Source organism: Jaculus jaculus, chromosome 1 (genome assembly GCF_020740685.1).
Source record: "Jaculus jaculus isolate mJacJac1 chromosome 1, mJacJac1.mat.Y.cur, whole genome shotgun sequence".
Classification (NCBI taxonomy): Eukaryota; Metazoa; Chordata; class Mammalia; order Rodentia; family Dipodidae; genus Jaculus; species Jaculus jaculus.
In genome coordinates, this window is record NC_059102.1 from 272,805,942 (window position 1) to 272,821,618 (window position 15,677).

The window sequence follows — 15,677 nt, forward strand, 5'->3', positions numbered from 1 at the left end:
GTTACGGTAGAAAACCCACTCATTGTAGAGACATTACTTGACATGAAGCAGAGCTGCTGCTCCCATATGCTTATCTTATTAAAGTCAGCATGTTGAACAGGGTATAGGAAGTATATCATGGTATCCTATCTGTTGAGTCTTTCAGCTCTTTCCTCCTGGCTTCAGCATTTGACCATGTTATGCAACTATGTTTATATTTATATTTTCATGGGATCTTTAACCAACAGAAAGAAACTTTTATTTTTTTATTTATTTATTTTTTGAGGGAGGGTCTCACTCTAGCTCAGGCTAACCTGAACTTCACTATGTAGCCTCAGGGTGGCCTCAAACTCATTGCGATCCTCCTACCTCTGCCTCCCAAGTGCTGGGATTAAAGGCATACGCCACCACACCTGGCTTTAAATATTTTATATTTATTTGGTTATTTATTTGACAGAAAGAGACAGGGAGAGAGCGAGAGAGAGAGAGAATGGGCACTCCAGGCCTCCAGCCACTGCAAATGAACTCCAGATGCATGTGCCACCTTGTGCATCTGGCTAACGTGGGTCCTGGTGAATGAAACCTGAGTGCTTTGGCTTTGCAGGCAAATGCCTTAACTGCTAAGCCATCTATCTCTCCAGCCCAAGAAACTTTTTAAAAAAATTTTATTTGTTTATTTGCATGCAGGGTAGGAGATGGATATGGGCATGCCAGGACCTCCAGGAGCAAACTCCAGATGCATGCACTACTTTGTGCATCTGATTTTACATGGGTATTGGGGAATTGAACTCTGGTGGTTAGGTTTTACAGGCAAGTGCCTCAACTGCTGAACCATCTCTCCAGCCCCAGAAAGAAACTTCGGAATGAATATTGTAGGAAGGAAGATCATGTGCCTTTTATTTTATTTGTTTATTTTTTGTTTCTATTTTTTTGAGGTAGCATCTCATTCTAGCTCAGGCTGAACTGGAATTCACTATGTAGTCTCAGGGAGACTTTGAATTCACTGTGATCCTTCTATCTTAGCCTCCCAAGTGCTGGGGTTAAAGCCATATGCCACTACGTGTAGCTATTTTATATATTCAAATTTGTTTTTGTTTATTTTCAAAGAGAGAGAGAATGGGAGTACCAGGATGTCCTGCCACTGCAAACGAACTCCACATGCATGACTCTTGTAAACTGTTTTGTGTTGGTAATTATTCTGTCAAAATTGTCATGTGGCTTCAGAAAGATAAGATTTTAACTAATATTTATGAGAGAAAAGTTCGTGAAACTTGTTTTTCTCTTTTCACTATAGCTCAAATTCAGACTATTCTCCTGGCTGAAAATGAAATCAATGATTAGCTTTACCCAAATTATTGTTCAGTGTAGGAGTTAGATTGAAAAGAACTTTAGTCTTACATAGTGAGTTGCTTTACTTATTATCCACAAACAGGAAAGTCAAATATGAGAAAAAATGAATTTTGTCATAAGTATAAATTGTACCCTTAAGATAATATGCTGATGCAATACACTTTTGTTGTGTCTGGTCTATTTTAGTGGTAGTTACTTACATAAGCTAGGTCTACCTTTAATTCTAAAACAATATGATTAGTCATCCTTAAGGGGAAAACATACCTGTGCTTCATTTTTTTTTTTTTTTGTTTGTTTCTGTTTGTAGATTTCACTTTTTTTTTTTTTTTTTTTTTTTTTTCAAGGTAGGGTCTCGCTCTGGCTCAGGCAGACCTGGAATTCACTATGTAGTCTCAGGGTGGCCTCAAACTCAACGCAGTCTTCCTACCTCTGCCTCCCAAGTGCTGGGATTAAAGGTGTGCGCTACCACGCCTGGCTGTTTTTTGAATTTTTTGTTTTGTTTTTGAGATCAAGTCTCTCAATAGCCTAGGCTGGCCTCAAACTCATAGCACTCTTATCTTCCTACCTTTACCTCCCAAGTGCTGGCATTAAAGGTGTGTGCCACCACACCTGCTGTTTTTTGTTGTTGTTGTTGTTTTTGGAATTTTTATAGTTGTATTCATTATTTGCAAGCAGAGAGAGGGAAAGGAGAGACTGTATGAATGACAGTGGATACACCAGAGCCTCTAACCATTGCAAATGAACTCCAGAGGCATATTGCCACTTTGTATATCTGGCTTTGCAAGTTTACTGGGGGAGTTGAACCTGGGCCCTTATGCTTTACAGGCAAACCATCTCCCTATTTATTTTAGACATAGGGTCCTCACTTTATACCCCAGACTAGCATTCACCTGCCTCATCCTTCTGTGTACTAGGAAATTGTTTTAAACTGGGGTGTCAACTTACTATTCTTAGACTTGTTTCTTTGTTCTCTTTTAGTAGCTGTTGAATATATTATTTTGGAAGATTATGGGTGTTGAGATCACTTGTTCAGTGTTAAGTATTTTGGGAAGAAAGATTAATGCATTCACTTCTCTCTTTTCAAACTGCATTAGCTTGTAATTAGTTTAAAATTGTCCCAAGTTATCTTCTAAGTCATAGATCCTTACCTTCTTTATTTCTGGTTCAGATTAGTTTCAGAAACCTTAAATTTAAACCTTGTGTTTTAGACATTAGATTTCTCAACGCTCTTACAAAGAATAACAATTTTAATGATGAAAGTTTTTTAAGTACACTACTTCAAGGCCTGAGCATGACTGGAAGAATTGGAGTACCCTAGCTCTGGACCTCCTTTTGCACTGTTTTGTATTACCCTCTTACAGGTGACTGTCAGGTAATTGAAAAGAACAAACCCAAAAAGATTCATGACATTTAACCAGATTGTAAAAGTCATTGATTTTATTACAGGTTACTGTCAGTTGATTGAAAAGAATAAACCAGAACAGATTTGTGACATTTAAACTGGATTGTCAAAATCTTTGATTTTATTGAAGTTTTCCTGTTGAGGACAAGTAACATTTATGTTCACAAAATGAATGAACTTAAATTTGAATTTGATGTGTTAAGGTATTGATTTACTGTAGCAGGCTATAAACATCTCTCAGGAGGTCTAGGTTGACTAGCATGTGGGACTTACTGGGTCAGTACCCCACTATGACAAAAGAGAAGAGTTCTAAATTAAACCCTAGTTTGTTTGGCTATATAAAGATATCTTTATCTGTTCACTTGTTCCTACGTACACAAGCTCTTCAGAGTCTTAAAACATGAGCAAACAAGATTAAAACTATTTAATCCCTTAATGTTTTACTAAGAAATAAAAACCTTAATAAAATTCAAGTTCAGGATCTTATATCTGGGCTGAAGAGATGGCTCAGAGCTTAAGACTCTTGCTTTCAAAGCCTAATGACCCCAGTTTGATTCCCCAATACCCTTGTAAAGCCAGGTGCACAAAGTGCTACATGTCTGGAGTTCGTTTGCAGTAGCTAGAGGTCCTGGTGTGCTGTGTAACAAGTTCTACAGGCTGTGCTGTAATATATACTTAGAAATAATTTGGGAGTATCCTTTGTTCTTATTTAAGTGGGCATAAGCATTCTTTAATAGGGAAGCAACACATATTAAACCATGGGTAGATTTATGGGGCTATCCCCATGTCACTGAGCCATCTCTTCAGCCCCTACCCCTTTTGTTTTTTTAATTTTTTGTTTCATACTTTTACAAATCTCTAATGTCTGCCAACAGGAAAAGTTAAGTTCTCATATCTGCTTTTCTGTTCAGTCTTATGATGAAGCTATCACATCTCATGCCTAGCATGTATGATGCTCTAGGTTCAAACCCCAGTACCATAAAAAAAAAAAACTCTCAAGAAGAAAAACATCACACACATCAGACAGCTTTCCAGAAAACTGCTGTGTACACTCAAAGAATGAGAATGAAAAAGTGAAGTCTCTTAATATCATTAAAAAATAGCGGGAGCCGGACAGGTTAGTACGCCTTTAGGGAGGCAGAGGCAGGAGAATCACCATTGAGTTTGAGGCCACTCTGAGACTACATAGTGAATTACAGGTCAGCCTGGACTAGAATGAAACCCTACCTCAAACAAAACAAAAAAAAATAAGAATAACATTGGGGGCTGGAGAGATGCCTTAGTGGTTAAGGCACTTGCCTGTGAAGCCTAAGGACACAGGTTCAATTCTCCAGGTCCCACATAAGACAGATGCACATGGTGACACATGCATCTGGATTTATTTGCAATGGCTAGGGCCCTGGAGTGCCCATTCTCTCTCTCTAACTCTCTTTCCCCCCTTCCTCTGTCCCCCCTCTCTGTCTCTAATAAAATAAATATTAAAAAAATAATAATAGTGGGAACCAGGCATAGTGGTGCATGCCTTTAATCCCAGGCAGGGCAGGAGGATTGCTGAATTTGTGGCCACCCTGAGGCTACATAGTGAACTTCAGGTCAGCCTTGGCTAGAGTGAGACCATACCTCAAAACCTGCCCCCTCCCCCAAACATAATGGGTTTGCACATACACAGTGCTCTCACCCATTTGTGCCTACACTATATCAGCAGAGGCGGTGCCAGCTCTCTGACCTAAAACCAGCTATGTGAACACTGAATACTGCTATAAGAACAAGGTTCCAAAGTAGAGGATGATGAGATCATCTACAGCCTGTTCAATGTGGCCTGTCACTGCTCACCAGCCCTGGGAGAACCCCCTCTCTACCACAAAAACCATTAACTGCTAAGACAATGCTACTCCTGTCCCAAAGGATGAGAACATGTGTGGTTTGAGGGTTGGACATAGACAGGTGTATAGGAACCAGCTGGTTAGTAGCCTGTTGTTAAGCCTCAGGATTGAACTGATGTCAGAAAGGTGGTTCTTTAGAACGTAGAGTCCTTTCTAAAGACAGAGCAGGGGATAGAAAACCACAGCTTCTGGTGAGGCCAAGCTGCAGCCATGCATATGCTGTCCTGTGAGAATTTTCGCTGTTGAATTCTCAAAATTTTATAGTTTGCTACAAAACAAATTACCCTTTGGCTTCCTTAAGAATCCTGTTTGGGCTGGAGAGATGGCTTAGAAGTTAAGGTGCATGCCTGCGAAGTTTAAGGGTCTGGATTCCATTCTCCAGGTACCACGTAATCCATATGGCACGTGGTGTGCCTCATGTGTCTGCAGTTCATTTGTAGTGGCTAGAGGCCCTAGTATACCTGTTCACACTTTCTCTCTCTGTCTCTGATAAAAAAATACATAAATTTTTCTTTTAAAGAATCCTCTTTTCAGGTCCCCTCACATTTTGAGAAACAGTGTAGTGTCCTAGCATAATCTTCTCAATAGCATGTAAGGATATCACTATCAGGCAGAGAGAAGAATAAGGGTTCAGAGAACCTGGCCTCCATATAGTATGTATCTTAGATAGTTTGTGTTACTTTTAGTATAGGTCCTCTATAGAAACAAGGAAAACACATCCTACTGGCCTTGACCTGTCTTCTTGTTATATAAATTGTCATAATGTGCTACAAAAAAAATTGTTTAAGGAAAAGTAAAAGGAAAAACAAAAAAGTATGATACATTCTGCAACAGACGTACTGTTTTTGAATTTGGTTTAGGATACGTGAATTAGGACCTCTAGTACCTACTACTATTCTCTTACATACTACAGCAAAGTCATGATAAGCCATATAGTAAATATCAGGTAAATGTGGAAAGCAAAGGAATCAAATATCCTTATTTCTCTTATTCTGTATCTAAAATATAATTCAGTGACATATTCCACAAAGATTTAAGGTGTGCTAGCTACACTAAGAGACTGTAATTATTGATAGTTATGATTATGTGGAACTTTTTAAACAAAATGGAGCTGTTCTGAAATGTAGATATTTTCATTCACAAGCAAGATCTTTAAGAAAATATTTTATTTTTATTTATGTATCTATTTGACAGAGAGGGAGAGAGAGAATGGGCGCACCGTGCCATCCAGCCACTGGAAATGAACTCCAAATGTGTGTGCTTCCTTGTGCATCTGGCTAAAGTGGGCCCTGGGGAAGCGAACCTTTGCAGGCAAACATCTTAACCACTAACCTATCCCTCTAGCCCTCAAGATTTTTTTTTTTTTTTTTTGTTAATATCAAGAGAGCTAAACAGCGGAGTGCCAGAAGAGCTGGACTAGTCAAGAGAATTTGTCCACTCCCAACTTGCATATACATGCTGGGATGACAGCTGTGCACTGCCACATCTGGTTTCATTTTTTTTTTTCTTTCTTCTTCAGGTTCTACATTCTCTGGTTCTGAATCATAAGCTCTGTCTACTCATTTTATTAATATGGTGACATAATGGTAATTCTCTTTCTCAACAAAAGAATTACCACTGAGACAAAGCAGATATTTTTTCAGGTGCAGAGCAGCATGTCCCAGAATCCCTTCCCTTTGAGCACATTCTTCGCAGGTCTTACCAAACTCCAAATGGTCCCTGGGAAGCTGGAAGCTGCTGGCTTCAAATATCCCTTCCCCAGCAGGATGAGCTAGGGATGCCTGGAGCTCAGAATCACCATTTTGGACCCCCCACACTCATGGCTGTCGCTTCAGCGCTTCCACTTGGCAGTCATATTGCTACTTCTACCTTTTATTTTGAGGCGCGGTCTCATAGTAGCCCGGACTGACCTAGAACCTACTGTAGATGAGGCTGGCTCAAGCACACAATGATCTTCCTCTGATCTCAGCCTTCTGAGTACTGGGAATACTGGATGGGGTTAAAACACATGAGCTACCACACCTACCTTTCTGTTTAGTTCTTCAGCCCGTTTTTTGGTGGGGCTGTTCATTTTATGTCTAGTGTTTTTGATTTCTCAAGGTAGGGTCTCACTCTAGCCTAGGCTGACCTGCAGTTCAGTATGTGGTCTCAGGTTGGCCTCAAATTCACAGACATCCTTCTACCTCGGCCTCCTGACTGCTGTATGTCTAGCTTTTTGAGTTCTCTGTATATTCTAGCTATTAATCCTTTTTCAGTTATATAGTGTTACAGTCAGCATTGCTGGTAGAAATCACTCAACCAAGAGCAGCTTTTGGAAAAAAGAGGTTTGTTTTGGCTTGCAGGCTCGAAAGGAAGCTTCACAATGGCAGGGGAAAACGATGGCATGAGCAGAGGGTGGACATCACCTTCTGGCCAACATAAGGTGGACCATAGCAATAGGAGAGTGTGCCAAACACTGGCAAGGGGAACTGGCTATAACACCGATAAGCCTGCCCCAACAATACACTGCCTCCAAGAGGTGTTAATTCCCAAATCTCGATCATCTGGGAACCTAGCATTCAGAACCCTTAAGTTTATGGGGGATACCTGAATCAAACCACCTCATATAACTAGCAAAGAATTTATCCCATTTGTAGGCTGTTTACTCACTAAACTGTTTCTTCTGCTGCACAGAAGCTTAATTTCATCAGTTTCCATTTATTGATTGTAATCTGATTTCCTGGGCAACTGAAGCCCTATTCAAAAAGATCTTACCCATGCCTATATCTTGAAGAATTCTCCCTACATTTTCCTCTAGCACTTTTCAGAGTTTCATGTCACATGTGGAGGTCTTTAATCCATTTAGAGTTGATTTTCCTGCTGGATGACAGATAAGGATCTAGTTTCATTCTGCATGTTGTACATAACCACTTTTCTCCAGCACCTCTTGTTAAAGAAGGTGTCTTTTCCCCAGCATTTTTGGCCATTTTTGCAAAACACAAAAACAAAACAACACCAAAAGTAACATTAACCCTACAGGTTAATATCAGAATCTTCAGTTCTGTTCCATTTATCTACCTGTCCATTTTTATAGCATTACTTTGCTGTTTTTGTTACTGTGGCTCTGTAACACAGCTTGAAATTATGTATGGTGGTATCTCCCACTGTATCCTATCTCACCCCAGGGTGGTTTTGGCTCTCTGGGACATCTTGTGCTTCCAAATGAATTTTAAGATTTTAATTTTATGATTGCTTTTTCTTTCTTTTTTGTGTGTGGGGGTGCTGAGGTATGGTTCACTATAGTCCAGGCTGACCTGGAATTCACTATGTAATCAGGGCTCATAACTACCCCTGTTGTAGGTTTTCAGCATGCAGTGTTGCTTTTGATCTTAAAAATTACATAGAAACTGGGTGTGTTGATGCAGCTTTTAATCACAGTTCTCAGGAAGCAGAGGTATGTGGATTGCAGAGAGTTTGAGGCTACCCTGAGACTACATAGTGTGTCAGGTCAGCCTGAGCTAGAGTGAGACCCTACCTCATAAATAAAAAGAAAGAGAGAGAGAGAGAGAGAGAGAGAGAGAGAGAGAGAGAGAGAGAGAGAAGTAAAGAGAGAAAGAAAGAAAGTTAAAAGTTTTACATAGACAATAAAAGTTCACTTTGGTGTATTTGTGAAGTCTATAATTTTCTTTAAATTTTTTTATTTATTTTTATTTATTTGAGAGTGACAGAGAGAAAAAGAGGCAGAGAGAGAGAAAGTGAGTGCACCAGGGCTTCCAGCCACTGCAAACAAACTCCAGACATCTGCGCCCCCTTGTACATGTGGCTAATGTGGGTCCTGGGAAATCAAGCCTCGAACCAGGTCCTTAGGCTTCATAGGCGAGTGCTTAATGGCTGAGCCATTTCTCCAGCCTGAAAGTCTATAATTTTCAACGGTCTTCTCATAGTTTTAGAGAAAGAGTAGAATTTCACCAATGAATTAATATTTGAAGATACAAGAGAAGTAAGTGTTCTCAGCAGAGTTGTCTATTCTAAAGATGAAGCTGTACTGGAGAGGTGGCTTAACAGTTGAGGTGCTTGCCTGCGAAACCTAAGGACCCAGGTTTGTTTCCCCAGATCCCACGTAAGCCACACACATAAGGTGACACATGAGCATAAGATTGTCCATGCACACAGATGGCACACATGTCTGGAGTTTGATTGCAGTGGCTACAGACCCTGGCACTTCAATTCTCTCTCCCACGTGCTCGCTCCCACTCTCTCACTCTCTCTCATAAAGAAAAGACAATAAAAGAAAGAAAGAAAGAAAGAAAGAAAGAAAGAAAGAAAGAAAGAAAGAAAGAAAGAAAGAAAGAAAGAAGGAAGGAAAGAGAGAAAGAAAGGCTTAGGGGAGATGGCTTAGTGGTTAAGGCACTTGTGTGCAAAGCCAAAGGACCTCATTTCAATTCCCCAGGACCCATTTAAGCCAGATGCAAAAGGTGGCACATGTGTTCATTTGCAGTGGCTGGAGGCCCTGGCACGTCTATTCATATTCTCTCTTTTTTTATTTGAAAGAAAGTGTGTGTGTGTGTGTGTGTGTGTGTGTGTGTGTGTGTAGAGGGGGGGAGGGGGAGAGAGAATTGGCATGCCAGCTAGGGCCTGCATGTGCCACTTTGTGCATCTGGCTTATGTGGGTCCTGAGGAATTGAGCCTGAGTACTTTGGCTTTGCAGACAAGTACCTTAACTGCTAAACCATCTCCACAGCCCCTCTCTTCCTCTCCCTCTTTCTTTCTCTCTCTCAAATAAATAAATAAAAATAAAATATTAAAATAATTAAGGATGAAGCCGGGTGTGGTGGTGCATGCCTTTAATCACAGTACTCAGGATGCAGAGGTAGAAGGATTACCATGAGTTTGAGGCCACCCTAAGACTACATAGTGAATTCCAGGTCAACCTGGGCCAGAGTGAGACCCTACCTCAACCTCCCCCCAATAAACAAATAAATAAAAATAAAGATTCAGGGCTGGAGAGATGGCTTAGTGGTTAAACACTTGCCTGTGAAGCCTAAGGACCCTGGTTCGAGGCTTAATTTCCCCAGGACCCACATTAGCCAGATGCACAAGGGGGCGCACTGTTCACAGTGGCTGGAGGCCCTGGCGCGCCCATTCTCTCTCTCACTGTCTTATCTGCCTCTTTCTCTCTCTGTCTGTCCCTCTCAAATAAATAAATTAAAATAAGCAAAATTTAAAAATAAATAAATAAAAAATTAAGATTCAGCTGTCTAAAAATCAGTGGTAAATTGGCCCTAGTTTGTCTATGGAGTCTTGCCTATGTGCCTTTTCTCCTATTTAAAATTAAACATGTTCTTATAGAGGTGACTATATAATGTTTACAGAAGTATAGTTAACCAACAAATTCAGGAGATGCTAAATAGTTAAGTCTAAGAATGGTAAGCATAGGATTCCTCACTTTCTCCCTGAGGTATCTGCCTCTCAGCATTGAAAATGCCTTTCTAGTTCCTCCTGTGCCCCATGCTCTGCCTCATATATATAACTGGCCCTCACCTGCTTCAACATTGATACAAGCAACATCTAGCCAGGCATAGTCTTCTTTTTAAGGCTCATCTTAGATATCCCTTGGCCATACATTCTCTGTTTTTCTTATTTAAAATACTGGTGTTGGAGCTGGGCATGGTGGCACACGCATTTAATCCCAGCTCTGGGAGGCAGAGGTAGGAGGATCACCGTAAGTTCGAGGCCACCCTGAGACTCCATAGTGAATTCCAGGTCAGCCTGGGCTAGAGTGAGACCCTACCTCAAAACAACAACAAAATACACACACACGCACACACACACACACACACACACACACACACACACACGGTTTGATTCCTCAGGATCCTATGCAGTGGCTGGAGTCCCTGGCGCACCCATTCTCTCCCTCTCTCTTTGTCAAATAAACAAATTAATAATAAACTGTTTCTAAAATATTGGTGTCCCTTTATGCCAGGCGTGGTGGTTCACGCTTTTTAATCACAGCACTCAGGAGGCAGAGGTAGGAGGATCGCCATGAGTTCAAGGCCACCATGAGACTACAGAGTTAATTCCAGGTCAGCCTGGACCAGAGTGAGACCCTACCTCGAAAAACAAAAACAAAAACAAACAAAGAAACAAACAATATATATATATATATATACACATATATACATATATATATATATATATTGGTGTCCCACCTCCAACTCTTCATTCAGTTTCATGAGTCGTTGATTCATGGTGAGTTGAGGATTCATGTTTTTGCTTTTTCAAGGTAGGGTCTTGCTCTAGCCCAAGCTGAGCTGGAATTCATTATGTAGTTTCAGGCTGGCCTCAAACTTGCATCAGTCCTTCTACCTCTGCCTCCTAGGTGCTAGGAGTAAAGTTATGTGCCACCACACCTGGCTGGGATTCATGTTTTGTCTCTCTTTTTAAAATGTTTGTATATTTATTTATTTATTCATTTATTTGCATAGAGAGAGAATGAATGGGCACACCAGGGCTTCGAGGTGCTGTAAATGAACTCCAGATGCACAACGTGGATCTGGCTTATGTGGATACTGGGGAATAGAACCTAGGTCCTTTGGCTTTGCAGACAAGCTCTTTAACCACTAAGCCTTATCTCTAACCCTTTTTTTGTTTTTAGTTATTTGATTAAAGGCATGCATCACCTCACCTGACTTAGCATTATTTTGTTTTTTGGTTTCTTGTTTTAATATTTTTATTTTTTTATTTGACAAAGAGATGAGGGAGAAAGGCAGATAGAGAGGATGGGTGCACCAGAACCTCCAGTCACTGCATATGAACTCCAGATACATGTGCCATTTTGTGCATCTGGCTTATGTTGGGCCTGTGGAATTGAACTCGACTCCTTTATTTTTACACGCAAGTGCCTTAATCACTAAGCCATCTGTCCAGACCTCTGTTTATTTTTGTTTTTGAGGCAGGGTCTTTAGCCCAGGCTGATTTGGAACTCAGTCTGTAACCTTGTAGCCTTGTACTCATAGTAATCTCCTACCTTAGTCTCCAGGGTGCTGGGATTATTGGCATGAGCCACCATGTCCAACTAGAATATTCTTGTATTTTTTTGTTGTTAGTTTTTGTTTTCCAAAGTAGGATCTGTAGCACATGCTGACCTGGAATTCACTATGCAGTCTCACGGTAGCCTCAAACTCATAGTGATCCTCCTACCACCTCTACCTCCCAAGTACTGGGATTAAGAGCATATGCCACCACACCAGGCTTTTTTTTTTTTTAATCCATCAGGTTCTTTTTTAAAAACATTTTATTTAGCCAGGTGGGGTGACACACGCCTTTAATCCCAGCTCTCAGGAGGCAGAGGTAGGAGGATCGCCTGAGTTTGAGGCCACCCTGAGACTACATAGTGAATTCAACCTGGGCTAGAGTGAGACCCTACCTCAAAATAAACACACACACACACACACACACAATTTATTTGAGAGAGAGAGAGAGAATGGGCACGCCAGAGTCTCTAGCCACTGCAAACTAGCTAGACACATGCTTCACCTTGTGTACCTGGCTTTACATGGGTACTGGAGAATCAAACCCAGGTCCTTAGGCTTTGCAGATAAGCATCTTAACCACTAAGTCCTCTCTCCAGCCCTTGTATATTCTTTTCTAAAAGGTTAGTGCCCATGTGGGTAGTGTCCTACCTAGAATTACACAGATTGACTCTTGGAGTTTACTCAAGAGTGCCTATCTGATTTTTAGAGCAGATCCTGAAAGAAGGAAATTTAACTTGAATTCATTTAAACCAGTAGTAAATCCACTGCTTCTCATGTTCCTGCAGCATTCAGTGGTGTATTCTTGTTGAACAACAAATACAGCAAAATGTGAGGAATTGGTATTACATGGTAAAGAACAGGCCACACATGAGTGAAGAATTAACAGCAAGCTCCAGTCATTCTCCCATCTACAGGCATTCTTAGCAACACTCAACTGTTTCTGGGGTACTAAGCTCAGGGCAAAGTAGGACCTCAAGCCTGTTAGGGCAAGTGGTCTTACCCAGTGAACCATCCCACAGCTCCCTATATTGCCTTGTTTTGTTTTTTGTTTATTTTTCAGGATAGGGTCTTGCTCTGTCTAGCCCAGGCTGACCTGGAATTCACTATGTATTCTCTGAGTGGCCTTGAACTCATGGGGATCTTTCATCTCTTCCTCTGCTGAAATTAAAGGTGTGCACCACAATACCTGGATCATATTGCCCTTATTTTTTTTTTAATTTATTTGTGGAGGGGGGTGGAGAGAATGCACACCAGGGCCTCTTGCCACTGATGCATAGGGACACCACTTTGTGCATCTGGCTTTTTCTGTGGGAAATTGAACCTGGGCCATCAACTTTTGCAGGCAAGCACCTTTAACTGCAGAGCCACCTCTCCAGCAGTACCTCCTCCTTTTAAAGAAAAATATTCTGTCTTCACTGTTCTGTCATTGATCTACGGGTCAAAATTCATGAAAGCAGAAATCTAGAGGTTGCAGAGAGCTCAACACTAAAGTTGACCTATAACACATCCATTAAGGCTCAGAGAACATTGTGGAAGAGGGATGGAAAGATTGTGAGAGCCACAGGGTGAGGAGTATCCTGAGACATTGCTGCCACACTCTCCCCCAGACAGACTGATACATTCATGACCCCATGGTGAATACCAGTAATCCCCTGAGGAGAGCCCTCAGTGAAATGGGGGCAAAGGAGAGGGGACATAAGAGGCTAACCCTAGGACAATATGATGAACACACAATTTGTTCATATAGTAGCATTCATGATACAAAAATTAAAAGTCCAAGCCTGGTATGCACACCTTTAATCCCAGCACTCAGGAGAGGAGGATTGCCATTCACAACCACACTGAGATTACTGCCTCAGAAAACCAAAATAATTAATTTAATAAAAATTTAAAAAGAAAAGTAAAGCTGGGCATGGTGGCACACTCCTTTAATCCCAGCACTTGGGAAGCAGAGGTATGTGGAACCACATAGTGAGTTCCAGGTTAGCCTGGACTAGAATGAGACCTTACCTTGAAGAAAGAAGGAAAGAAAAAGAAAGAAAGAAAGAAAGAAAGAAAGAAAGAAAGAAAGAAAGAAAGAAAGAAAGAAAGAAAGAAAGAAAGAAAGAAAGAGGGAGGGAGGGAGGGAGGGAGGGAGGGAGGGAGGGAGGGAAGGAGGGAGGGAAGGAGGAAGGAAGGAAGGAAGGAAGGAAGGAAAGAAGAAGGGAGGAAGGAAGGAAGGAAGGAAGGAAGGAAGGAAGGAAGGAAGGAAAGAAAGAAAGAAAGAAAGAAAGAAAGAAAGAAAGAAAGAAAGAAAAGTAATGGAAAATATAAGACTGGCTTAGCTATAAATCAAGATAGTAAGTATTGAAAAACAGATCTGTAAACAGGCAATTCTTTTGTGTTTGTGGATTATGTCATTCCTTCATATAAGGTACAATACTCTGAATACTAATAGAATTCACTCTTACCAGATAAAGATTTTGACTTATTTTTTTATTTATTTGACAGAGAAAGAGGGAAGGAAAGAGAGAATGGGTGCACCTCCATCCACTGCAGACAAACTCCAGACGTGTGCACTCCCTTGTGCATTTGGCTAACGTGGGTCCTGGGGGATTGAACCTGGGACCTTTGGCTTTGCAGGCAAATGCATTAACCGCTAAGCCATCCCTCCAGCCCTGTTATTTTTTTGTTTTGTTTTGTTTTTTTGAGGTAGGGTCTCACTCTGGCCAGGCTGACCTGGAATTAACTCTGTAATCTCAGGGTGGCCTTGAACTCACAGTGATCCTCCTACCTCTGTTTCCCCAGTGCTGGGATTAAAGACAGAGAAAGGCAGAGAGAGAGAATGGGCATGCCAGGGCCTCTAGCCACTACAAATGAACACCAGATGTATGCACCCTTGTGCATCTGTCTTACATAGGTCCTGGAGAATCGAACCAGGATCCTGTGGCTTTGCAGGCAAGTGCCTTAACTGCTAAGCCACATCTTCAGCCCTGATTGTTATTTTCTTGACAGGTATTTTAGTCTTTTTTGTTTTGTAACACTCAAAATTTGAATGGTAAATACTTATTTTTCTTGTCCATGGCTATGCAAATGATTTGGGATAGCTTTGCTCTGTCTTGCAGGTTGGATTCTGTTCTATTTCATAGGTCTCATTTTCCTTGTACTACTGGCAACCTAACATGTTCTCACAGGAAAGGACAGGACTACAGTAATTAATAGAAGTCAAATTTCCCAAACACATTTAAAGCTTCTGCTCATGTTGGGTCTACTCTCCATCAGTGGAGCAAAGTGTGCACTCAATTCATAGAAGGGGCCAGAGAAAACTATAAATAATGTGGTCTAGAGTTGGGCCTGGTGGCGCATGCCTTTAATCTCAGCACTTGTGAGGCAGAGGTAGGAGAATTGCTGTGAGTTCAAGGCCAGCCTGAGACTAAATAGTGAATTCCAGGTCAGCCTGGGCCAGAGCAAGACCCTACCTTGAAAAACAAACAAACAAACAAACAAAAACCAAACAAACCAAAATTAAAAGTGGTCTAGAAAATTCATGAAAATTGAGTGAAAAAAGTTGGCAGGAATATCCCACTGTATTAGAGCAAGCCATTAAGTCAGTCATTAACTATCCAATATAGGTTCTGTGTACTATAAGCCTGACATCATTTCATTACAGGTTAGTTTACATGTTGACTATATCTTTAATATTCTCCAATGCTCAGAATTTCAAGAATATCACTTTATTCCAATGTTGTTTAGTAGAAATGTGTTGAAGCAGAGAAATAGTATTAATTGCCTCTTAAGGTTTTAAAGTTAGGAGGTACTATATAAAGGAAAGCGTCCTTCTGTTCCTATTGTATTATTGCTATAGAATATTTCTGGTAGTGCTTAAAAACTTGAGAGGCTTGGGTTTTTGTTGTTGTTGTTTACCTTTAGTTTGGTTTTTTAAACTTCTTTTTTTTTCCCCTTCTAGCCTGAGAATGAAATTTCTTCAGATTGCAATCATGTAAGTATGAATTTTGTCTAACTCACCATATGTGTTTTGTAAATATGATGACAAATTTGGGGGTGCTT

General features: G+C 40.8%; 1 protein-coding gene across 1 annotated transcript in view; it reads left to right on the forward strand.

Moving 5' to 3' along the window:
* Positions 1-15,677, forward strand: part of Glg1 (golgi glycoprotein 1) — a 124,332-nt gene that overhangs the window by 36,660 nt on the left and 71,995 nt on the right. Inside the window, exon 2 of the mRNA XM_045142114.1 lies at positions 15,577-15,609. Coding sequence (XP_044998049.1) covers positions 15,577-15,609 — 33 coding nt within the window. The remainder of the gene's footprint in view (positions 1-15,576; positions 15,610-15,677) is intronic.